Source organism: Muscardinus avellanarius (genome assembly GCF_963383645.1).
Source record: "Muscardinus avellanarius genome assembly, chromosome: 18".
Lineage (NCBI taxonomy): Eukaryota > Metazoa > Chordata > Mammalia > Rodentia > Gliridae > Muscardinus > Muscardinus avellanarius.
The window spans coordinates 7,764,219-7,789,797 of record NC_137804.1 but is presented as its reverse complement, the minus strand read 5'-3'; the positions used below and the strand labels follow the sequence as shown (position 1 = coordinate 7,789,797).

The window sequence follows — 25,579 nt, the reverse complement described above, 5'->3', positions numbered from 1 at the left end:
AGCTTGCCGGACTGGGGTGAACGGGCTGTGGAATTGGGGGTGTTCATGGAGCGTAGAGACGGGGGCTCTGAGACCGTCAGGTGGGGGATGGGGCTTGCCAAAGGGAGGCCGGGGCTGGTGGGTCTCCAGAAGGCAGTAGCCAGCTGGGCAGGGGCCAAGGGGCAGAGAGAGGGGTGTGGAGAGGGCGCTGGTCAGAGCGCTGCAAGCGTTCCTGATGCAGGTGGCCCTGGGCACTTGGGCTAGAGCCACCATGCGGAGTCCTGCTGTCTGGGGGAGGTGACGCAGCCCTGGAAGAAGTTAAAGAGTATCTCTCCTGAGAAGTGGCCGCGAGGCCTGCTGGCCGGCCCTCCGCGGCGCCTGCACACGTGCCCGCCTCTGCGGCAGTGTGGCCGACCCAGGACGAGGGCAGTAGGCGGAGGGATGGAGATGCATTTCAGCCCCCAGGAGGGAGGTGCAGGAGGTCTTCCAGGCAGGCTTCTGGCCCAGGGCTGAAAGGACGGGGCCGTCCAGTCTCTCTTCTAGCCCGTCCTCAGGCCCAATTAAAACAGACAGGAGAGAGGTGAAATGAGGTTCCATTGTGAATGGGTTCCATTAGAATGTCCCCAGGAAAGAGGACAAAATCACACACTGCTCAAAGCTCTGGCCTCTGCTTGAGAGGCTGCGGGGCTGGCAGCCTTTCAAATGCACCCTCCTCCCAGAACACAGGCCCTCCAGAACATGGCTGCTTAGCCCACAGACACCATGTCTGGAGAAATCTCCCTTCTCTGTCACTCCTCAAATGGGGGTCCAATCTGCTCCCCTCTGTGCCCAGGGGGGTCGCTCGGAGCCCAGAATTCTTCTCCCTTGGTGGCCTTCCCTGCTGGCTAGGAATCTCACCCGGGGCCATTTTGATTGGTTAAATAATGGGCAAAAGCAGAATAGGAAGCCGGGGTCCTGGAGGCTCGTCCCTGCGGCTGCGGGGCCTCCGCACACGCTGGCTGCCCCCTCACCCAGGGGTGGCGTGGGACGGCGGCATCCTGGAGTAGCCACCGGATGGCTCACCTCTAACTGCCCTCTGGAGGATTCGCCCCAGAAAGAAGGAGGCACCAAGGTTCTAGAAACAGAGATGGTGGCAGCTTCCACACGACAGCCTCTGCAGGAGCAAAAAACCCTGCCGAGGCCACTACCACTGTGGCCCAGGACCGTCATTAAATCAGTCAGGTCCTCCAGGCTCCCAGAAAGTTCTGCACCCTCCTCCCAGTCAGCAGGTCGGGACAGGTGTGGTCACCAGCATTCCCGGTGCCTTGCCCATCCAGTGTGGCACGGGGCGGGCCCTTGGTGTGCTTGCTTGTCCTGTTAAATCCCACAAAGAAAGCTAACAGATATGTCCCCGTTGCATTCGTGAAGCCGCCACGTGCCACGTGTATTAGTCAGCTCTCGTGCCTAACAAACAAGCCCACACTGTGGCCGTCACCACAGACACAGACTTCTCGCTCCTGCTGCACACGGTATGACCCTGGCTCTGCTCCTGGGCTGTCTCCTCACGTGTGGCCGAGGGGTGTGAGCAGGGGCGGACAGGGGCCTTAGAAGCTGTTCTTGGGGCTGGGCTCAGACAAGGCCGATGTCACGGGGCCCGCGGGCTGCGAGGGATGGCTTGCCTGGCCCAGGGGGCAGGGCACAAGCTGGACCAGTAGGAAGGATGTGGGACCACGCAGAAGGGAAACAGTGAGAACAAAACTCAGTTCACCCCGCCGCATGAGACAAAACAGACAACCCCATTTCCAGCTTTTTAGCACTCTAGTTCGAGCATTGATTTATTTTTCCAAATCATCACTTTTAAAAACAGTATTTACATTTTCTCTTCGTGAAAATAAAATCGTTTGCGTTCATTGGCTAGCTAAATGAAGCTTGCCCCGCCACCCGCACTTCTTCCAGAAACCTCCATGCAGGTGGGACCAGCGCTGGACCACAGGCTAACGCCCTCTGAGTTGCCCAGTTCTAGAAGCATGCTTTTTGGCTTCCATCGGATCGGAAGTGCACAGGTGTCAGGCAAGAGGGTTGCGAGCTCGCCCTGACCCGGGGGTGGGGGGAGCCCCAGCTGCCCCTTCAAGCTAACTTCCAGAGGCCAGGGGAGCTGAGCTGATGTGCGAGTTCTCACTGGCGTCCAGGGGACAGTGCACCATCACAAGGCCACCTGCAAAGCCCCGAGGCTCTCAAAGGTGATCCAATCCACGGCACCACAGGAAAGAAACAGCTCTGGGCAGCTGGCCTGAGAGGAGGAGGCCACAGAGGAGACGGCCCCTGTGGGATGTGTACTGTGCTGCGACCCAAGCACCCACGGTCCTGCTTAACACACACGGACCTGGACCCCGGGCCCTGCCAACCAAAAGCGTGTGCTCGGGCTCTCCAGTTTCCGAGCCTCGACTCAGAGCCAGAGTGCCCTCTGCAACTAATAGTATTTTCAGGCTTGGAACATCAGTAACTTAAAATAATATTTGGCCATCTTGCAATTTTCAGACTTGAAATATATTTATATGTGTATTTTAATGTGTCTAAACTCTGTGCCTGTACTTAAAAAAACAACACTCTGGAGACAGCCTGGGAAACATTTCTTCCCAGCCCATCTAGAAGCTTTCTTAACTAGGCTTATCTGCGATCTGGTCTGACTCAGCCAGGGGTCCCCCAAAGTGTAACGGCATCAAACTTCCCGTTACCCGGCAAGGCCTCTGAAGTTAAACGCAGGCAGGAGACGGACGGGGCTGACGAGCAAAGCCCTGTGCATGGCTCCCCACTCCTCGCTCTTGGCCGTGACCCTGCACCTCTCTCCTTCCTGGCCACAACCTGTCTGTCAGGGCCCTCGATTTCCAGAGAGTGAAAAAATTAGGGCCGGGGGGGGGGGGATGAGAAGCCACAGAGCAGGGCGTGGTGGCACACACTTGTAATTTCAGCCTTTAGGAGGCTGAGACGGGAGGGTCACCGTTTGCGGCCAGTCTCAGCTACTTAGTGAGGCCCTCTGCAACTTAGTGAGACCCTGTTTTAAAATAAAAGAATAAAAAAAAATGGGTCTGGCGGTGTAGCTCAGAGATAGAATGTCCTTGGGTTCCATCCCCAGTATCACAGGGAAAAAAAAAGAAAGAAAGAAAAAAAAAAAAGAGAGAGAAACAGTAATAGCACACAGCAACCAGGCGCTTCCCAGGACCCTGGCCGTCACCTGTGGGTGTTCTGGAATGTTCCTTGAGCGTGCAGTAGATACCCAAGAGCAACAGAAGTCCATCTTGGCATGGCCCCGAGGTTTCTGAGCACCTGATTTAAAAGTCTCTGCTCTTCGCCAACCCCTTAAGGCTTGTTATTAGAGATGGATTGTCGGTTCCCTTAAAACACAACAGGCAAACAGGCAGTCTCCCTAGAAGCCAGCAGAGACCTCCTGCTCCCCGGTGGAAGGCGTGTAGGCAGAGCTCACGCCATCCGCCGCCTCCCCGTAGAAGACGGGACACTGCCTGAAGAGGCGCTTGGCGACGTGCCTGCGGAGGAACCCCGAGAGGTAGCTCCGGAACTTCTCGCCCACGAAGGCGTAGATGATGGGGTTGAGGCAGCAGTGGGTCATTCCCAGGGTCTCCGTGACCTGCATGGCCTGGTCCAGCCGGCTGCTGCTCTCACAGTCGCTGAGGCCGAAGAGCTCCGGGAAGGTGCTGAGCAGGAGGACGACGTTGTGGGGGGCCCAGAAGAGGAAGTAGACGATCATGATGGCGAAGATGAGCCTCACGGCCCTGTGCCGCTTCCTCTCGCTGCGGCACCGGAGCAGCGTCCTCAGGATCCCCGCGTAGCAGACGACCATGACCAGCAAGGGCAGCACCAGGCTCAGGACGTTCCTCATTACCGGGTGGAATTTCTTCCATGTCGGTGGAAAATCAGAGTTGCACGTGGAGCGAGACTCTTCTTCTGTGGCTTTGGAAAAGAGGACTCCGGGCACGGAGGCCAGCACCGCCACCACCCAGGTGGCCACGCTGGTCACCACCCCGAAGCTGACCGTCCTGGCTTTCAGAGCAAACACGGCGTGGACGATGGCCAGGTACCGGTCGAGGGTGAGCAGGATGATGAAGAAGATCCCGCCAAAATAACCCAGCTGATAGAGCCCTGTGAGGAGCTTACACAGGCCGCCCCCGAAGACCCAGTCGCCGGCGGCGTAGTGAGCCCAGAAGGGGAGCGTGAGCAGGAAGAGCAGGTCGGAGACGGCCAGGTTGAGCAGGTAGATGTCGGTCATGCTGCGCAGACGCTTGCAGTTGATGAGGACGAGCAGGACCAGCGCGTTGCCCACGAGGCCGCAGATGCACACCAGGGCGTAGAGCGGGGGCAGGAGCCCGGCCGCCATCTGCCGCACGTTGAGCTTGTGGCAGGGGTCACTGGAGTCGTAGTCGTAGGTGGTGGTGGACTCCTCGTCGCTCTCTCTGAGCATCGGAGGGCGAGACGGGGGCAGCGTGCTGTGGAGGAGCTCAGGCAACAGGCCCTCGCTTCCCATCCTCCTGGGTTCTGAAACGAGAATGGAACGGTGAAGGCGCCACTCACAGCAGCCCCGTGGCACCAAGCAGCCTGCAGGTCTCTGCTGCCCCTCCGCCGCCATCTCCTGGGAAGATGCAGCTCACTCCTTTATTCTAGTACCGACACCAGTTGTCCCCCGGCAGCCAACGCCCTTGCCTTTCCAAGTGAACTTGCTTCTCACCCAGCCAAAACCCCAGCGCTGGCTTTCTCTGCCTCCTCCGCGGCAGTGCATGAGCCCGTGGCCCATCCCTGGACCCTGAGATGGAAGCGGGGTTCTAGGAAGGCTCTTCCCCAATAAGAGAGACGCAGAAGAAACCCTGCCTGCCTCTTCTGTGTTTGCTGCTGGTCTTGTGTGGACTTGGTGCTTGGGACCATGAACTGGAAACCCAGAGGTCTGGAGAGAAGCCACACGGAGTCCCAGCAGAGGGGACCTTCTCACCTTCTGACTTCATTTGAGAACAGCCAGCCACTCACAGTTGTGTTTCCTGTTACTTGCAGCCCAATGCCTTCTCGTGACCCTCTCCACTCTCTGACTCCGGCACCCGGCCGAGGCCCCCCGGCCTTGGTGTCGGCAGTGACCATCCAGCTTTCAGAGCTCTGTTCCAGTTTCATCTTCATGGAGTGCTCAGTCGCTTCCTGCTAACATTCTCCACCTAAACTTATTTTTGGCTTCCAGGAGGAAGCTGCTTTCTGACTGCTTCTGACAAATGCTCATCACTGGTATCTCCTCCCAGGACCACGTGTGTCCTGCGCCTCTCTTCCCTGGTATCTCCCCCAGGTCCACGCGTGGCCTCCCTTCCCTGGTATCTCCTCCCAGGATCACGTGTGTCCCACGCCTCTCTTCCCTGGTATCTCCTCCGAGGATCACGTGTGTCCTGCGCCTCCCTTGGCCGGTATCTCCCCCAGGACCACGCGTGGCCCGCACCTCTCTTGCCTGCCTGCTGCTTCTTGATTCTTGCTGCAAAATTCTTCCTGAATCATGGTAGCTGATCTCATGTACACTCATGTCCCCCAAAGCTCTGCCTTCAGGTTCCCCTTTCTCCTAAACTTCAGTGGTGAATTGTTTGTTGCTTGCAGTATATCTCCCCAGGGTTTAATTACTCACTTAATCATCGTTTTTTTTTTTTTTTTTTTTTTTTTTTTTGGTACTGGGGATTTAACCTCTGAGCCACATCCCCAGCCCTTTTTATTTTCTACTTTGAATCATGTTCTCCCTAGGTTGCTACAGGCCTTACTGAATTGCTGAGTTGGGCTCCCACCTGCACCCCTCCTGTCTCAGTCTCCTAAGTCCTGGGATGACAGGTGGGGCCGCCACATCTGGCTTTAACCAGTGTTTCTTGAGCACCTGCTCTGATTCCTATTCTCTCTGTTTTAGGCACCGACGACGCAGCCGTGGGTAACACCACAGGTTCAACTCGCCCCAGACCAAGCACTCCCAAGTCTTGCTCTGAGTCTGGGCTCCTTACCATGGCCACTGTCACTTATTCCACAGGGAGATGTGGCATTACCCTGCACCCCTCCCTCTTCAGGAAGTCAGGGGCCAAAGCCGGGCGTGGGGGCGCATGCTTGTAATCCCAGCATTCGGGAGGCTGAGAAGGGAGGATTGCAGTTCAAAGACAGCCTCAGCTACTTAGTGAGGCCCTTTTCAACTCAGTAAGACCCTGTTTCAAAATAAGAAATAAAAAAAATAGGGCTGGGGGTGTAGCTCAGAGGTAGAATGCCCCTAGGTTCCATCCCCAGTACCACACACACACACACACACACACACACACACACACACACACAAAAAAAAAAAAAAAAAAGTCAGGGGCCAGCTTTGGAGTCAAACAGGCCTGGATTTGAATCCTGCCTCCAGTGTCCAAGCTGAGCAACACCGGGTCAGTTACTCCTTCAAACACTGGTTTCTCTATGTATCACGTATCAGGAAGAATACTGGGAGCAGGACTCAGCTCAGCACCTGGTGTTGAGAACGCTCAGTGCCACCATGGCGTCGTTGCCTCCCCCTGTGGACACCACTCAGACTCGTGCCCTGCCTCTGCGGGCTGTGGCCCTCACCTCAGCAGCCTTTAGCTTGAGGTTCGGGTCCCTCTCACTAGCCTTCTCTCATTCCGTCTTCACCAAGGCTGAAGTTGGACCCTGCACGTCTCAGCCCCCGCCCTCAGCAGCCCAGGTGAACGCCACAGGGCTCCTCGCCACGGCTTTCCCCAGTCACTTCTCAGTCTCCAATACGCCCCAGCCCCAGCCCCAGCCCCAGCCTCCTTCCCTGGCCCTCCAGGCTCACCTTCCCCCAGGCTTCAGTGTCTTGCATACACCTTTGCCTCCTCTGCCTAAAATGGCCGGGGAGCTCCCACTCGCCCTGCCACACTTCCTGCCCGCATCCCCCTCCAGAAAAGTCTAGCCAGGTCTTCTGCATCGCTCCCGTCTCATGCACCCCTCACTAGATAAGCCCTGGCCACCTGTGCCTCCTGGGCCCGGGCCAGTGAGCGGCCCCACCTCTCTCTCTCTCTGATGATTACATCTAGCTAAAAGTCTCCAGTGAGTGTTCATGGCAAGTGTGAAATCCTGTATCATAAGAGGAGTGATAGGGCCGGAGGGCTGGAGCCTGGCTGTTAGCCTTTTCCTGCGGTGCCTCTGAATTTGTCCTCGCCCACCCCACGCCTGCCCTTCCTTCTCTCGTGATCGACACTCCTCACAGGTGGAGTTTCACGTCACTGAGTCACACTCCTGAAAAGTCGCTCCTCAAGGGTGGCGAGAAGACCCCCACCCAGCGCATGGCCACAGGGACCAGGGCTGGGCGCTCCCCACGTGAGCACACACCTTCCTTCACCAGCTCCTACCACAGTGACATCCACAGAGGCCCCAAGGTGCTGGCCCAGGTGTCATCTTGAACATACCGTCCAGAACCAGCAGGAAGCAGCTACCTCGCAGGAAGAGAAACACCCCTCTCCCTCCTCCGGCTCTGCAGACCTCCTGGAGGAGGCAGAGGCACGCTTGGGTTCAGGGCTGCTTTGTCCTCTGAGCAGACCAGAGAGGAGAGATTCCCAGGAGGGAAGGTGGAGCCCTGTGAGGCCCCTGCGTGCGCGCTGGGGAGGAAGAGGGCAAGGGCAGCCCAGGGCTCAGAGGCCATGGAGCAGAGCATCTGTCCGCCTGTGTTTCTCCGCTCACTTGAGCGCCAGGGGCAGGTCCCACCCTGCACATCTTGCCCTTGCAGGCTGCCTTCGGGGTCCTTCTAAGGTCTCTGGGTGCACACCACCCTCTCCTCCCCTGCCCAGCTTGATCACCCCCGGGTGCAGGCTGGGCGCCCTCAGATGCACCCAGAGGCAGAGCTTCATAAAGTAGTGGAGAGATGGCCCACAACTCACCAGCAGGCGCGGCTTCCTCCAGGTGCACAGGCGTGCAGGCGTGCAGGCGTGCCGGCGATGGAACCAGCCCTGGAGGTGGAAATGTGGTGTGCAGGAGTAGGAAATCAAGTTTCCTGTAGCACGAGAAGGCGGAGATACACGGGCAAGTGATGGTGAAGATCTGAAAAAAAAATCAAAGAGATGCAGTTCTTCTTTTCCAGACAGGAACGTGGCGCCCGGGCTGAGGTCCCCAGGGGAGGGTTAGTTTTGAAATCCTGCTTGTGCAACTCTGTGTGAGTCAGGCGGCCCCTGCACATCTGCTCCGGTGTGAGGACCCTGGGCTGCTCTCTGCGTGGTCTCTAGTGAGGACCCTGGGCTGCTCTAGCTCTGTCTCTAGAGCTGGATCTTCCCCTCCCGGCCTCCTCCTGTGGTCATTTTTCCATGAGGCTGGCACATCAGAGCACATCTCTTCCCAGAGCATCTGGAGGCTCCGGTAACCCCGTGGGTGCCGGATTCAGTGCTGTCAACCCAGAATCTGATTAGAAACTTGACTTAGACGAAGCTTTACAGGGACCGGGGGTGCTACCCCTACACCTTGCATCAGGAGTGTACTCGGAGACAGGGCCGCGCTTGTGAGAGGCCCCACTACACCGAGAAAGTTCTCTCCAAAGGAAACAACATTCCGCAGTGTAGGGCCCACACGCAGGAACGTCCCTGAGGGCCTGCAGACCCTGGACGGGGACAGGTGAGTCGGCCCCGGAACACTCTGGAATTCAGCAGACGCTGGGGCAGGGTGTTCAGGCTGCGGACACGGCACGTTTCTAAGACTCAATTTCCCCAACTGTACTCTATGATTCGTGAACCTCTGGGGCCCCGATGGCGTCACCAGAGCCTTGAACTGCAGGTCGAAGGTCAAGGCACCACTGGCTACAGCAGCAAGCCGTGGTGCGCCCAGGTGTCCTTCAGATCTGAGTAAGTTGTACCCGGCACTATACCAGACTCGGGGTTCGTGCGAACAACAAGGGCTTTGGGTTTTTCTTAGAAGACAGTTCCTTTCCTTTCCTGCTTGGGGCCACTTCCTTTCCTTTCTTTCTTTCTTTCTTTCTTTCTTTCTTTCTTTCTTTCTTTCTTTCTCTCTTTCTTTTTTCTTTTTTTCTTTTTCTTTCTTTCTTTGAGGTATTAGGGATGGAAGCCAGGGGCATTGCACCTCCAAGCTACACCCCCAGTCCAATTTTTTAAAGTCTTTAAAAAAATTTTTTTTGCAGGTCTGAGGATGAAATCCAGGGGCATTTGACCTCCAAGCTATACCCCAGCCCTATTTTTTATTCTTTATTTTGAAACAGGGTCTCACTGAGTTGCAAAGTGGCTCACTAAGTAGCTGAGGCTGTCCGTGAACCAAGATCCTCCGTCTGAGCCTCCCGAATGCTGGGATGACAAGCGTGCCCACCACGCCCGGCCGGCCACTTCATTTCTCTCCGCACCCTAGTGAGGGCCGAGGTTGGCCCTGTCCCTTGGATGTCGCGGAGAGACGCAGCGCTTGGTGGTGGTGGCGCAGGGTTCAAGTCTCTGAGTCCAGAGCACAGAGGGCTTGGCTGAGATCTGTAGAGTCTAACAGAAGGATGAAGGTATTTACATAAGTGCGAGTGGGGTTCATGGGCAGTGTCCAGAAGCCGGCAACAGTGGGAACTGTCGCCCCTGTGCATTGTGGGAGACTAGAATGTGCACCCTAATCACACCCCTGGGAGGGGGGCTCGTGGAGCAGAAGGTGGCTGGGGCAGGAAGCTCTCACCCCCCTGTGCCTGTCTAACAGCAGGACATAGAGGATGTGAAGGCAAAGGTGTCCCCACCCCGAGCCTCCTGGTCCTGGAGGTCGCCGGAAGCCCCTGGGCCCGCAGCCGCCTCACCTGCCTTCCTAGCATTCCACCTCTGGACACTCTACCAACTCCCCTTTGGCCACGTCAGGTCTCTCAAGTTTACTGCTCCTGTTGAAGATGCCGGAACGCGAAGCCGCCTGCTCGAGAGCTGCGCGCTCCCTGGGTTCGGGGTCTGCCCCTCCCCGCAGTGTTCAGCGAGCGCGTTATCAGGGTCGAGGCAAACGCTATGATGACGTGATTGTTATTCTGAGTCCCTGCAGACTGGACGGCTGTGGCTGAGAACCACGGCGGGAGGCTGCGGTCACTGTTAGGGCTCCAGCAACGCAGGGCAGAGACGAGAACGCCTGCCTCGCCCGCACCCTGCAGTCCCCTGTCGGCGCCTCCCAGGGGCTGGGCCCTGGGGAGAGGGGGCATTGGGGAGCTGCATCAGCAGCTTCTCAGGGCTCAGAGTGGGTCTGGGGAAGCCCATAGCCGACAAGCCAAGCGGATCTTTTTTTGCCTGGTCCACACGGATGCCAGAACTTGGGACCTCAGTGAGCACACACTGTGAGTTGAGGGAGTCAGATGGATGCTTCTTATGAGGCCCAGATGGTGCAACTGAGCACCGGTCTCCAGGGCTCCAGACTGGCAGGTGAGTTCTGCATGGCCTTCTGAGTGGACTTGGGGGAGGAGGCATCATCCACCACGCAGCTCTGGGCACCTGCTGACGGGCAGGGCTGTGGTCGCTCAAGGTGACCTGGGGCAGGGACAAGGAGAGGCTCGGTTCCTCTGCAAAACCATGAAATGAAGACATATCACACTCACCAATGCCAAAAGAATAGCCAGGCTGGCATGGCCACCATCCTGTTGTGACCGTACAGGCTGGTGCTAGGTTCTCAGAACCTGCCTCTCTGCTGCGCCACTGGCAGAGAGACTCAACCCACAGAAATGTAGGGAAATGGCGGGAGAGACTATGCGGCGGGCTAGAAGACAGGATGGCCGGCGGGGACCACCACGCCTCTGCACGGTCTCGTCAGCTGGTGCCATAAGGGGTGGGAGGCCTGGGGGAGCCTCGCGGAGGAGGCTCTTGGTTTGGTGTGGTTTCTCTGGTTTCGATGCTTCCTGTGACCTACTAAAATAGATGGGTGAGTGCTAGGACTTCAAGCCTTTGGGTTTGTTAAACATGATCTGGTCTAACATGGCACCCACAGAGAAAGCTGTTGCGATGTTCCTCCCCATTCTGGTCAGATCGTCATAATAAAAAGAGTGCAAACCATTTCTTCCGGGTCTGCGCTAAGGGCCGGGGGGCAGGGGGCAGGGGCTGTGAAGGATTCCTGGTAGGAGACACGACTCTCTCCCTACTTCTAGGGTCACCAGGTCCAGATGACCCGAGCGTAGACAAGACCGTATTATCAAAAGTAGAAAGAAAAGGCCATCAGAGCGGTAACCGAAGGCATTGTCAGCTTTAGTGTAAAGGGGGCAGATCGGCCAGGTCAGCTTTGGGAAGAAGAGGAGAACTCAGGATATCCACCACGTGGCTGGCTGAGTGACTCGAGAGGGCTCATCTGAAGCCCGCGTCAGGGAGGCAGCCCCGTGTTCCTCCCTTGGGCCGCCTTGGGTCTCACTACGGTTGCCCTGGGGAGCAGGGTGTGGTGGGGATGGGCCCGGGCAGAGTACTAGGGTCCAGGACGTTCCAGGCTGGGGACAGAGGACCTGGCACTCCTTCACCACCAGCCTCCTCCCTGCGCACGCCGGCTGGGCAGGGAGCAGGTGCCGTACTGCCTGCAGGATGAAGTTGTGCACTCAGCATGCGGCTTCTGAGGTGTCCCGGGGAGGGCCCGGTGCTAAGGTGAACATCAGGAAACCAGACTCAGCTGGATGTGGCAGAGACTCCGATTGGTGGACATCGCCCCTTAATTTGGTAGGCAGCAGGTGGTAGAGCTGGGCCTGGCCAATCGCGGCTGGTTGGGTCTGTGGCCAGATGATGTCGGCTTTGCAGGAGCCATACACATCTGGAGGGGGAGGGCAGCGGGTGGAGGACAGCTCATTTCTAGAATAACTTGGGTGTAGATTGGGATTTTAAAACTAATACGTGTTGATGCTGAGCAAGATAACCCAGACTCAGAAAACCAAGTTATGAGACTCCAAAAATGAAGGGTTGCATGGTTTCCCTCATGTGTGGAGCCAGAGAGAAGAAAGGAAGGGAGGCACGGGGAATGAAACGACCGAGGAAGGCCGTCAGGTGCGTGTCTGAATGCGCTGCTGCACGTCTCACTATCGGGCACGACTATAATGTGCCAACAAAGAAAAACACATATTGCCCAAAGTAAAGCATGTTGAAAGCAAAATTCGATTCTTTAAGTGATTAACAAATTAGCAAATCTTTCTCTACAATGACTAAGAAATAGAAAGATGCAAATAATTAAAATCAGATGAAAGCGAGACTATTATCGACCACTTTACAGAAATAAAAAAGATGATAAGAAAGTAGTACAAGCCGGGCGTGGTGGCACACGCTTGTCATCCCCGCGGAGACAGGAGGATCGCGCAGGTTTGAAGGCAGCCGCGCTGGCTTAAGAGACCCTGTTTCCAAATAAAAAGTATAAAATAGGTCTGGGAGTGTAGCCCGGAGGTAGAAGGGTTTCCAGGAACCCCAGTACCACCAAAAAAATAAAAGAAGAAGAAGAAGAAGAAGAAGAAGAAGAAGAAGAAGAAGAAGAAGAAGAAGAAGAAGAAGAAGAAGAAAAATAAGAAAGTAGTACAAATAACAGTACACCAACCAGTTAGATAACACGGAGAGAGCAACCCCATTCCTAGACACACATACACGGCCAGAAACTGACTGCAGAAGAAGTGGAAATAGAATGTCTGAAAAGATCTACTAAAAATAAAGAGGTTAAATCAGTAAAGAAAAAAACTCCCAGCAAAAATATCTGGGCCAGATGACCTCACTGTTGGGTTATCCAAGCATTTAAAGAAAAATGAAAATAAATTCTTCTTTCTAAAAACAGAAGAGAAGGGAACAATCCCTCAATCATTCTAGACATCCAGTATTATCATGACAGTAAAGCCCAACAAAGACACCACGCATAAAACCAATATAGTATAGGCTGATATTCCTTATAGAGATCAGAAAACTCTGAACAAATTACTAACAGACTGAGTCCAACAACACCTGAAAAGGGCTGTGTCCCATGACCAGCATACGGTGCAAAGAATGCAAACGAGATTAAACATGAAACCTGCCAGGCGTGGTGGCGCATGATTGTAATTCCCGTACTTGGGAGGCAGAGTTCGAAGCCAACCTCGCTGGCTTAGGAGACCCTGTTTCCAAATAAAATATAAAATAGGTCTGGGAGTGTAGCCCAGAGGTAGAAGGGCTTCCAGGAACCCCAGTACTGCAAAAAAAAAAAAAAAAAAAAATTAACCCCCAAACAATGTAACGTACCACTTTAACATAAAAATACAAAACAAAATAAATCCACACAATCATCTTAATTGACACAAAAATTTAAAGAATTCAATATTCCTCGTGACAAAAATTCTCAAAAAGGTTGGAATAGAAATAAATTTCCTGAACATGATAAAGGGCATTTGTCCAAACACCACAGCTAATAATATGTTTAGTAGTAAAAGACTGAAGAGTTTCTCTCTAAGATCAGGGAAGGGATAAGGAGGCACAGTCTTCACCACGGATACCAGACACCACGCTGGACACTCTATACCTGGAAGCTCTAGCCGTAGAATTTCCAGGGAAAGAAAAGAATTTCTAGGTAAGAAAAGGAAATAAAAGGCACCCAATTGAAAAAGCAAGAAGTCGACTTATTTCTATTCGTAGGTGACAGGATCTAATGTCGAGGCAGTTCCAAATAATTAATAAAACCCTACGAGAGTTAAACAACCAGCAAAGCTACAGAGCACACGATGAACACAACAATCAGCTGGACTTTTATACATCAGCGAAGAACAATTCGACAGGGAAATCGAAAAACAATCTCACTCACAATAGCATTAAAATAACAAAGCAAATTTGGAAATAAACTTAATCAAAAAAGTGAAAAACATGCAAAACTACACGGTTTTTTTTTTGTTTTGTTTTTGTTTTTTGGTGGTACTGGGGCTCCTGGGAGCCCTTCTACCTCCGGGCTACACTCCCAGGCCCATTTTATACCTTTTTATTTGGAAACAGGGTCTCCTAAGCCAGCGCGGCTGGCTTCGAACCTGCGCGATCCTCCTGTCTCCGCCTCCCAAGCGCGGGGATTACAAGCGTGCGCCACCACGCCCGGCGAGCCAAAATATTTTTAAAAGATCAGAACAAATGGAAAACCAAAATAAATGGAAAGGCAACTCATATTCATGGATTGAGAGTGCGCGCATGTGGGTGTGTTACTGGGGATGGAACCAGGGGCATGACCTCTGAGCTACACCCCCCAGCCCTACTTGTTATTTCTTTTATTTATTTATTTTTTTTGTGGGTCTGGGGATGGAACCTAAGGGCATTTGACCTCCGAGCTACACCCTCTGCCCTATTTTTTTATTCTTTATTTTGAAACAGGGTCTCACTGAGTTGCAGAGGGCCTCACTAAGTAGCCGAGGCTGTCGGCAAAGTGTGATCCTCTGGTCTCAGCCTCCCAAATGCTGGGATTACAAGCGTGTGCCACCACGCCCGGCTCCTACTTGTTATTTTGAAACAGGGCCTCACTAAGTAGCTGAGGCTGGCTGGGAACCTGAAATCCTCCTGGCTCAGCCTCCCAAGTACTGGGATTACAAAGACGTGCCACCATGCCTGGCAGATTGAGAGATTTAATTTCAAAACATACTACAAATATACAGTCATCAAAACAGTGTGTCACTAGCATAAGGGTAGACGTATAGATCAGTGGGATAGAGCTGAGTCAAGAAACCACTGCCAATGCGTTTTCAACAGGGTGACGGGAGGGTAGTCACTGCAACAAATTGTCTCAGTGCAACTGGATGTCCACATGCCAACGAACAAAGCTGATGAACTTCTTTCTCAAAGCATATACAAAAAATCTTCCAAGATGGATCAGTGATCTAAACATGAGTGCCATGACTATAAGACTCTTAGAAGAAAATATAAAGATGAATCTTCATCATCTTTGATTTAGTCATTAATTCTTAGACAATAATGCATATACAACAGAATAAAAAATTGAGAAATTATATTTCATCAAAATTAAAAATGTTTGGGAAATCATAAGGTAAAAAAAAAGTAATCAATAAGAATGAGAGAAAAAGCCGGGCGTGGTGGTGCACGCTTGTAATCCCAGCATTCGGGAGGCTGAGACCAGAGGATCGCGGTTCGCGGACAGCCTCAGCTACTTAGTGAGGCCCTCTGCAACTCAGTGAGACCCGGTTTCAAAATAAAGAATATAAAATAGGGCGGGGGGTGTAGCTCGGAGGTCGAATGCCCCTGGGTTCCATCTCCAGACCCGCAAAAAAAAAAAAAAAAGAATGAGAGAAAATATTTGAATGTCATATATCTGAAAAGGGCCTAATACCCAGACTATATAAACAATGCTTATATCTCAACGACAAAGATAAACAACCCAGTTTAAGAGTGGGCACAGCATGTAACAGGACATTTCTCTGAAGATGCACAAGTGGCCGATCGGTACATGAAGAGGCAGCCCACATCCGCAGTTGTCAGGGCGCGTCACACACCAGGCTGGCTGTGGTAAGATCTAGAGGAGCCCCGGGGCGCTGAGACAGGAGCATGGCAGGCTTGAGGCCACGGGTGCACGCAGTGACTTAGCGAGACCCTATTTCAAATAAAAATAAGCAGGGCTGGGGTGTTTGTGGCTCAGAGGTAGGACTCCCTCAGGTTTAATCCCCAGTATCACCAAAAAGAGAGGGAAAGAAAATAACAAATGTTGACAAGGACGTGGAGGCACTGGAACGCCATTACAGGGCGGTGGGCATGTGAAACGGTACCGCAGGTGGGCAGCAGCTTCACAGTTTCTAAAGACAAACGCTAAACACAGAATTATTACATGAACTTGCATTTCCAGTCCCAGAGCATACCTTAAAGAACCGAAAATAGGTACTCAAACTCATGTGTGTGTGAATATTCGTAGCAGCACTAGTCACGACAGCCAGGAGGTGGAAACAACCCAACGTGTAACCACAGATGGACACACAGACAAATCGCGGTCTACACCCACGGCATCCAGAAAAAGAAACGAGGTGCTGGTGTGTCCTGTAAATGGACGCACCTTAAAAACACGCAGAGCGAAGAAGCCGGGTCAAGAAGGCCACCTACCGTATCTCTCCATTTATATAGACGTCCAGAAGGGGAGACGCACAGAGGCAGAAGGTGCTTGGTGGTTGCTTGTGGCGGGGTCTGGGGAGTGGCTCAGTGGGCAGAGGGTTTTATCTGGGAGTCGTTAGAACACAGTACACAGTGGAACACAGTATGTGGGAACACAGTACACTGCCTTTAAATACCCCTGAGTGAGCCGGGCGTGGTGGCGCACGCTTGCAATCTCAGTACTTGGGAAGCTGAGACAGGATGATCGCGGTTCGCGGCCAGCCTCAGCTACTTAGTGAGGCCCTCTGCAACCCAGTGAGACCCTGTTTCAAAATAAAGAATAAAGCCAGGCGTGGTGGCACACGCTTGTAATCCCAGCATTTGGGAGACTGAGACCGGAGGATCGCGGTTCGCGGCCAGCCTCAGCTACTTAGTGAGGCCCTCTGCAACCCGGTGAGACCCTGTTTCAAAATAAAGAATAAAAAATAGGGCTGGGGGTGTAGCTCAGAGGTAGTATCTCTGGGCTCAATGCCCAGCACCACACACACACCCCTGAATGGCTCGCTATATCGTGCTCATTTCACATCAGTGGAAAGCACAGTTCACTGTAGAAAAGCCTAACATTACGGAAAACAAAGGGAACCCAAGAACCCACAATGTGTCCTGAAGCCCCTCTAAGTGCTGGCGCTCCTTCCATCTGACTCGTTTCCCTGGACTCATAGGTCTGTTTCTGTTGATTGTGTTGTGGATGTGATGTGGTACCTTCTCAGGTAGACACTTTTGTACTTTTTTTTTTTTTTTGCGGTACTGGAGATGGAACCCAGGGGCATTCTGCCTCCGAGCCATACCCTCAGCCCTATTTTTATTCTTTATTTTGAAACAGGGTCTCACTGAGTTGCAGAGGGCCTCACTAAGTAGCTGAGGCTGGCCGCGAACCGCAACGCTCCTGTCTCAGCCTCCCGAGTGCCGGGATGACAAACGTGCGCCGCCACGCCCGGCTCACTTTTATATTTTTTGTCCAGTTGCGCAAGCCAAAGTTTTCCATGCTGAAAATCGTTCACCAACATTCTTTTAACGGCTGCACACTGGTCACGCTCCTAGAAGGCCATGACACACAGGCAGCTCAGCCCTGGCGCAGTTCTTGCCGAGAGCGGGGGGCTTCACTCCTCGTGAGGGGTTACCGCAGGTCTTTTTATTGGGCTCCGGGAAGGCGGGAGGTGCTGGGGCTTCTGTTGCCCCGATTCACTAACTTGGCCAAGATTCGGCTGGCAGGTGTTGCAATGTGTAGTGACTTGCCCTTCCCATTTTTCTTTTTCTTTTTTCTTTCTTTTTACTTTGTGGTACTGGGCTTGGAGCCCAGGGGCATTCTACCTCTGATTACATCCCAGCCCTTTTTTTATTCTTTGTTTTGAAAAAGGCTCTCACTAAGTTGCTGAGGGCCTCACTAAGTAGCTGAGGCTGGCCACAAACCATCAACCCTCCTGTCTCAGCCTCCCAAGTACTGTGATTACAAGCGTGCATCACCATGCCCAGCACTGACTTTGATTGTTTAATCTTTACATCAGTATGAGGGGAGGCTAAGACTTGGCTTGACATATAAAGCAGATGTCTGTCATGAAGAGCAGGCGGGGAGGGAGGCAGTGTAGACACAGTGTAGACGACAGCTCTTCATCAACGGCCACATCAACGGGTTAGTCACACTGGGGTGTCGAGTTTGCTCCTCCAGGTGGGGCCCAGAGACAGGTGGCACTGGCATTAATGGGGACCTCGTTAGATGTCAAATGCCAGGGATGTTAAAGGAGACCCGTTAGTGCCAACATATTTAATCAAGCAATTACCTAACTGGGCGTGAGGGCGCGCAGCTGTAACCGCAATATCTTGGGAGGCTGAGGCAGGAGGACGAGGAGTTCGAGGCCAGCCTGGGCGATATAATGAAACTTCATCAAAAAGAAAGAAGGAAGGAAGGAAGGAGAGAAGGAAGGAAGGGAGAAAGGAGGAGAGGACACACCCCTGCCTTGCAGTGCAGGCTGCTTGAATTCTCAACCTGGAAGGTCAGGGCTCACCATTCCCAGAGCTCTTCCCATCGACGATTCCCCCTTCTGTGATGGAGCAGCCAGGGGAGAGGTGGCCTCCGGGCTTCCTTTGTGAGACGGTTTCCATTCCTCTTTTCTTTTTGGTGTCTATAAATTTACCTTCCTCTTTTGGATTCTGCTGCCAGGCGCTGCCATCTCTGAACGGTCTCAGTTCCCTCTCGTGTATTTTTAGACCAATTTTCTATCTTCCAGCAGATGTGGCAAGGTACTCTGCAAGGCCCTCTGGGGGCTAGCACCCCAGAAGGAGACCCTTTTCTGGAAGAGACATGAGACGGGTCCCCAAGTCGCTTCTCCATCTTTTTACGGTTCCTGGTTTGAGGTGCTGGATTTCTGTTTGTTTTTGGTTTAGCTTATCACCGAGGCCGAGTCTCCCTGGGAAGCCATTGGCTGGCGTCAGGACAAGCCGTTTCGTTCTGTGATGCTCTACCAGCTTTCATTAGGACCCTAGACGCCGCGCATTTCCTGTACGTTGGCTCCGGTTTTGTTCTCTCTGTGCTTTTAACACCTATGGAACACACAACGTGCACCTGGCTCCCACCTGCGCCCCACGCCTGCCAGGCGCGCCCCACCCGACTTCTCCTCAGCTCTCAGCGGTGCCGCTCTCTAGGTTAATAAAGTGGTCTCTTCCTTAGCAAACTTTCAAAGGGCTTTAACTTCGAGGATATACAAGGAAATTCTTTTAGAATACCAGAGACTGAAATCTTCCCCTCCACCATCAGAGACGAGACGAAGATGTGCATTTTCACCAGTACAACTCGACATAGTCCAGAAGTCCCAACCCAAGGAGTTCGCAAGAAAGTGAAATAAAAGGCACCGAGCCAACCGGGTGCACGCCTGTAATCCCAGTACTTGGGAGGCTGAGACAGGAGGATCGCAGGTTGAAGTCCGCCTCAGCAACTCAGTGAGACTCAGCAACCTAGTGAGACCCTGTTTCAAAACAATACAATACAAATCAAAACAGGCACTGAAACCGAAAAGGAAGGAGTCGACGATCTCTGTTTGCAGAAGACGTGGCCTTTTAGGTAAAGTCTACTCCCAAAATTCTTTGCAACAACAACAACAACAACAACAACAACAGCAGCAGCAGCAGCAACAACAACAACAACAATAACAACAATAACAATAACAACAGCAACAACAATAACAACAACATAACTTCTGCAAAGTTGAAGGATATGAAATCAGCACACGAAAATGAATTGCATTTCTATGCACTAGAAGGAACAATCCGGCCGGGAGTGGTGGCGCACTCTTGTAATCCCTGCGCTTGGGAGGCTGAGACAGGAGGATTGCGCAGGTTCAAAGCCAGCCTCAGCTGCTTAGTGAGACTCTCGGCAACTTAGTGAGACCCTGTTTCCAAATAAAGTATAAAATAGGTCTGGGAGTGTAGCCCGGAGGTAGAAAGCCTCTGGGTTCCATCCCTAGTACCACACACACATAAAATAAAATGAAAAAAGAAAAAAATTAAAAATTTAACTTATGATTGCACCAAGAAGAATAAAATATTTAGAAATAAATTTAACCAAGGAGGCACAAGACTTATATACCAAAAAGTAGAAAGTTTCTCAAAAAATTAAAGACAATAATAGTTGGGAAGGTCCTGTGTTTGTTGATTAGAAGACTTGACTTTGAGATGACAGTACTACCCCTAAACAATGTACAGATTCATTACACTCCAGATCAAAATCCCAATGATTTTTTTTTTTTTTTTGCAGGAATAGATAAGTCTCACTTAAGATTCATGTGGAAGCTGGAGGCACCTTGAGTCATCAAAACAATCTTGAAAAACAAGGCAAGATGCAGCAACCGACTTGGAGGACTCTCAGTTCCTGATTCCAAAACTTCCTACACAGACACGATGGTCAGAGCAGTGCGGCCCTGGAATAAAGACAGAGCGATGGACCAGTGGGGTAGAATGCAAGGCCCAGAGATGACCTTGCCTGTACGGTCAGGTGACCTTTGACAACGGGCCCGAGATTCTTCCACGGGGAAAAGAGTCTTTGCAACAAAGGCTGACAGGAGAGCTGGGTGTCCACAGAGAAGGAAAAATAAAACCAGCCAAACAAAGCCAAAAATACCCTCGAAACAATAACAACAAAGAGGAAGCTGGACTTTTACCTTAGACCACGTGCAAACATTTACTCCAAATGGTCTAAGAGCTAAAATGATAAACCTCTGAGAAGTAAGCAGAGGGAAGCGTCATGATGGCTTGACAATGCTTCTTGACCACAAAAGCAAAACCACAGACAGCAGAGAAAAGGCAGACAAGTCACAGTTCATGAAACGAATTCTCTCGTATCAGAAGATACTATGAACAGAATGAAAAGGGAGAAAATGTGTCTGGTAGGGTATTCATATCTATAATATATAAAGAACTCCTACAACTTAACAACAAGAAACAACTTGGCTCAAAAATGAAGAGAGGCTGGGTGCGGTGGTGCAGCTTGTAACCTCAGTACTCGGGAGGATGAGACAGGAAGATTGCAGGTTCTCAGCCAGCCTCAGCAGCTTGTGAGGCCCTCTGCAACTTAGTGAAACCCTGTTTCAAAATAAAGAATAAAAAGAGGGCTGGAGGAGGAGCTCAGAGGCAGGATACTCCTGGGTTCATTACCAGTCACACACACACACACACACACACACACACACACACACACACACTGGACAGAGAACTTAACACATCTCTTCAAACAACAAACAAAATACACATGAAAAGAGACTCTACAGGGACTTCCGGGAAGATGGCGACCGAGAAAAGTGGGGCTTAAGAGCCCCGCTAACAACCAATCTCCATTACCACAAAATCAGCGCCTTTCATAGCCAGAAAACACCATCACCAGAGAAACAAAAAAATCACCAGGCTCCAGAGAGAAAGCGGACTGAGAACAGAGCTCAGAGCCACAGAGGAGATACACCGGCCTCACGCCCGAGGACGCGGCAGCAGCGCCATACTGCTGGCGGCAGCGGCAAATTCACGGGACAGCTACAGTAAGCCAAGGTGAGCTGCTGCGGAACAGCCAGGCGGGATCTTTCGGTGCAGAGAGTATTTAAAGCTCCCAGTGGCTAAGCTTAGCACACGCTGCAGGGACTCAGAGTGGAAATCAAAACCAGAGAAGAAAAAAATACGCCAGCCTCACGGCTGAGGGCGTGACAGTGGCGCCATATTGCCACCGGCGGCAGCAGCAGTGAATTCACTGAGTCCAGTACAGCTACATCTGCGTACTCAAGAACAGTGAGTCAAATTGCGGGCCACAGAGGAGAAATCCCAGTACTGTACTCCCTGGGACTTGACCCAGTGGGGGGTGGCGGTGGCAGAGATATCACACCATAGGAGAATGTGCAACCTGGCACCCCCCACAGTCTAAAGCAGCCTCTATCGACTCCCTGGGTCGGAGACTCTGTGATACAACCCAGTAAAGGAGTAGTGGGGTCTGAGATATTACAGACTCGAGATCCAGAGCACCTTAAGTGAAGTCATAGTGACCCAAGGGAAGAACCCAGAGAAGGCACAAACTTCCGAAATCATGGGAAGGAGAATAATACTGGAGCAATGAATGCCCACAACCCCACAACATCAGAACCTGATAAAACAGAAAATCAGAGATTTCTAGAAGATCAAATCAGGAAAATAACTGTAGAAATAATAGAGGTGCTTCAAAAAGAATTCAGAGAGAGCCAAAAAGAGATAAAGGATGCAATTAATGAAGTAAAGGCCTCAATTCAAAGCACAAACAACCGATTAGACCATATGGAGAACAGAATCTTGCTCTTAGAAGATGATCATTCCAAAAATGAACGCATAGTTTCTAATCTAGAAAAAAATATCCGACAGCAGGAATCTGACATTGAAGAAATATGGACCCATTTTAAGAGAGCTAACTTAAGAATAATTGGAATAGAGGAGGGAAAAGAAAGTGAAACCAAAGGGATCAACAATCTCTTCAAGGAAGTAATAGCAGAAAATTTTCCAAACATAAAGCAAGAAGTTGATACACAGGTCCAGGAAACTTATAGAACTCCCTTTAGACAGGATCGGAGAAGAGGATCCCCACGCCACATAATTGTCAAAATGACCAATGTGGAAGCCAAGCAGAGAATCTTAAAGGCAACAAAAACAAAGGGCCAAGTGACATTCAGAGGCAAACCAATTAGAATCACTCCAGACTTCCCAAACCAAGTCATGAGAGCCAGAAGGGCTTGGAGTAACATATTCCAAACTCTGAAAGAAAACAACTTCCAGCCAAAAATTTCCTACCCAGAAAAACTTTCTATAAAATTAGATGGAAAAATAAGAAGCTTCCATGACAAACAGAAACTGAAGGAATTTATGTCTTCAAAACCAGCACTAGAGAAAATACTCAAAGAGATTAACTACAAAGAAGAAATAGGTAACACACACCAGAACCAGAGAAACAAGAGTTTCCATCCAACAGACAACTAAGATTGGTTATCTGTGGAGATTCATTATTTATGTTAGTCTTTTACCTATCTCTAAATGGTATTGTTTGCCTTTATTGTTGTTAATTTTTAGGATGTCTAGTTGGAATATTAATATACCTTCAGATATAGCATTTGGAAATATTTTATCCCATTCTATCAGTAACTTTTAACTCTGTTTACATTGTCTTTGGATATACAATATTTTTTTTATTTTTTAGGGAGTTTGTATACTCTTCTGTTGCCTGTGTCATTGAAATCATATCCAAGAAATCACTGCCAATTTCAATGTTGTGAGGTTTTATGACCCAGATTTTCTTCTAAAATTTTATAGTCTTAAGATTTATATTTAGGTCTTTTATCTATTTTGAGTTAATATTTGTATATGGGAATAGGTAAGGGTCCAATTTTATTCTTTTCCATGTAAGTATTATCTTTCAACAATATTTAGTTAAAAGATTATTATTTCCACCACCAAATGTTCGTGGAAACCTTGTCAAAAAAAACTTGACAATATAGGGAAGAATTTAGCTCTAGGCTTGTATTTAACTCCAATGGTTTATATATCTGCCTTTAGAACAGTACTACACTGTTTCAATTATTGTAGCTTTATATGGTTTGAAATCAGAAAATATATATCTCCTAGCTTTGTTCTTTTTCAAGATCGTTTTGGGTATCTAGAGTCCACATTCCATATTAGGATAGATTTTTTTCTGAAAAATAAATATATAAATATATGATAGTTTCACCTAAAAAAATAGAAAAAAATATTCTCTGGTAAGAAAGAAAGCAAAAAAAAATATTGAAATGTTATCTTTAAGTCATCAAAAGCTTGGTATCAGACAAATGAAACTGTTATGTGAAATTATCATTTTTAATTTTGGATAAATTGCTATAATACTAGATGTCAACCACTAAGCCAAGCATGGGAAGGAGGGATGGGGAGGGAATGGGGTGGGGATCGGGTAGGGGCTAACTGGGCGATGTGTGCATGTATGTCTACAAAAGTTTTTGTATCCCACTATGATGTATGAATACAGTGCACCAATAAAAATAAAAAAAAAAGAAAAAAAGAAAAAAGAAAAAAGAAAAAAAGAAATTAGTACAAATAATAATAACAATAAACTGACTTTTGAAATTAAACCCATAGTTTTAAAAACTAAAAAAAAAAAAAAAAAAAAAGAGACTCTACATCTGCTGCCCTCTCCCCACAGCTCCTGGCTTTCTTCACTACCAAAGATATATTTTAAAATTGAAAATCTTTCCCAATACTAGTACATTAATACATTTTGAAGCCTCGTCCCCAATACTGGCACAGTGTCCACGGGGTAGTGGAGTGGGAAACTTGTTCTAAGTCTAAAAAAATACTGGCTCAAGGCCGGGTGTGGTGGTGCACGCTTGTAATCCCAGCATTCGGGAGGCTGAGACTAGAGGATCAGCTACTTAGTGAGGCCCTTTGCAATCAATGAGACCCTGTTTCAAATTAAAGAATAAAAAATAGGGCAGGTGGTGTAGCTTGGAGGATGAATACCCCTGGGTTCCATCCTCAGACCTGCAAAAATAAATAAAAAAATACAAAATACTGGCTCGAGAACTCATAGCTTCTTGCTTGCTTTGGCAGAAGACGCCTTTTTGAAGGGGAGGAAGGCCGTTTGCCCCTTCGCTAGGCTAGCGAGCTGCTTTCCCAGTCTTCCCACACCTGTGCTTGCTGTGCTTAGGGGTGAACCGCTGCCCTAAGGGGAAGCTGGAGTCAGCAACCTCTGCCCTCTTGAAAACTGCCAGAGAACGACTTATCTTCAGAAGCATTCTAACTCAATTCAGGGACAATTAAGGAATTGATGCCCCAGCCTTAACTCTGTAAACTAAAATAAAAGGAAGAGCTGGCTTGGTGGGGAAGGTTGGATCTCTTGCCATTCTACTTCTGAGCTGCCCTATTTTTTATTCTTTATTTTGAAACGGTGTCCCTAAGTTGCGGAGGGCCTCACTAAGTAGCCGAGGCTGGCTTTGAACGTGCCGGCCTCCCATCTCAGCCTCCCAAATCCTGAGATTACGGGCATGCGCCTCCGTGCCCAGTGGAGCTTCTGAGAACTAGCAAGACGCAGATCTGTGCTCCCCCAACTCCAGCCTTCCCTGGCTCTGCGCCGCAGTGTGATGGCAATACCGTGTAGCCTGGCATGGTGGGCACACTTGTAATCCCAGCATTCACGAGGCGGAGACCGGAGGATCGTGGTGCACAGAAGCCTCAGCTACTTAGCAAGGCACTTCACAACTCAGCGAGACCCTGTTTCAAAAAAATAAAAGACTAAAAACTAGGGCTGGAGGTGTAGCTCAGAGGTCGAATGCCCCTGGGTTCCATCCCCAGTGTCTGTCTCTCTCTCTCTCCCTCTCTCTCTCTCTCTCTCTCTCTCTCTCTCTCTCTCTCTCTCTCTCTCTCTCTCTCACACACACACACACACACACACACACACACATATTATAGAGCGGCCACCAGAGAGGACACTCAGACATAGTTTAAGCCAATGAGAAAGCCTTTATTAGCCAGCACACCTGCTCTGCAGTGCGCTTGGTCCTGAGTGCAGCCCCAGCTGTTTCCCAGGGCTCCTTTTATATGCCAGAACCATAAGCAGTGCAGAGTGTAGGTTCTCACAGGCGTGGACAACTCCAGCAGTTTCTTTCAGTGGGTGTGCCAGTCAGGCGGAAAGCAGGGAGCCGGGAGAGTGTGGTGCAGCTCAGCTCAGCAGCCCTGTCGCCCTCTGTCATCCGCCTTTGATGCTCTCAGGATAGAGAGTCCCTAGGCCTTTGTCTCCCTGCAGGTGCAGCCAAGCAGGAGCGACAGAAGCCAAGCAGGCCGCTCTGCGTGGCCAGCCAGGTACCCGGTGATGAAAGTAGTGCCTTGGGGTCGCCTGGGTAACATCGTGGCGTTCCTGAAGCTAAGGCTAGGCTCACTTTATCTCACGCGCGCACACACACGCACACACACACACACACACACACACACGTACATGCACACACACACACACACAGAAAGAAAAGGCCCTGGCTTCTGCTGAGCAGCATGCCTGCCCATGTGTC

The 25,579-nt window shown here is 50.7% G+C and overlaps 1 protein-coding gene across 1 annotated transcript; it reads right to left on the bottom strand.

Moving 5' to 3' along the window:
- Nucleotides 1–3,382: 3,382 nt before the first annotated feature.
- On the bottom strand, nucleotides 3,383–5,133 carry LOC308276516 (C-C chemokine receptor type 2-like; the record flags this gene model as incomplete). Its single annotated transcript, XM_080715334.1, has 2 exons — nucleotides 3,383–4,506; nucleotides 5,058–5,133. The coding sequence occupies 2 exons, from the start codon at nucleotides 5,131–5,133 to the stop codon at nucleotides 3,383–3,385; spliced, it is 1,200 nt and encodes a 399-aa protein (XP_080571460.1).
- Nucleotides 5,134–25,579: the final 20,446 nt, after the last annotated feature.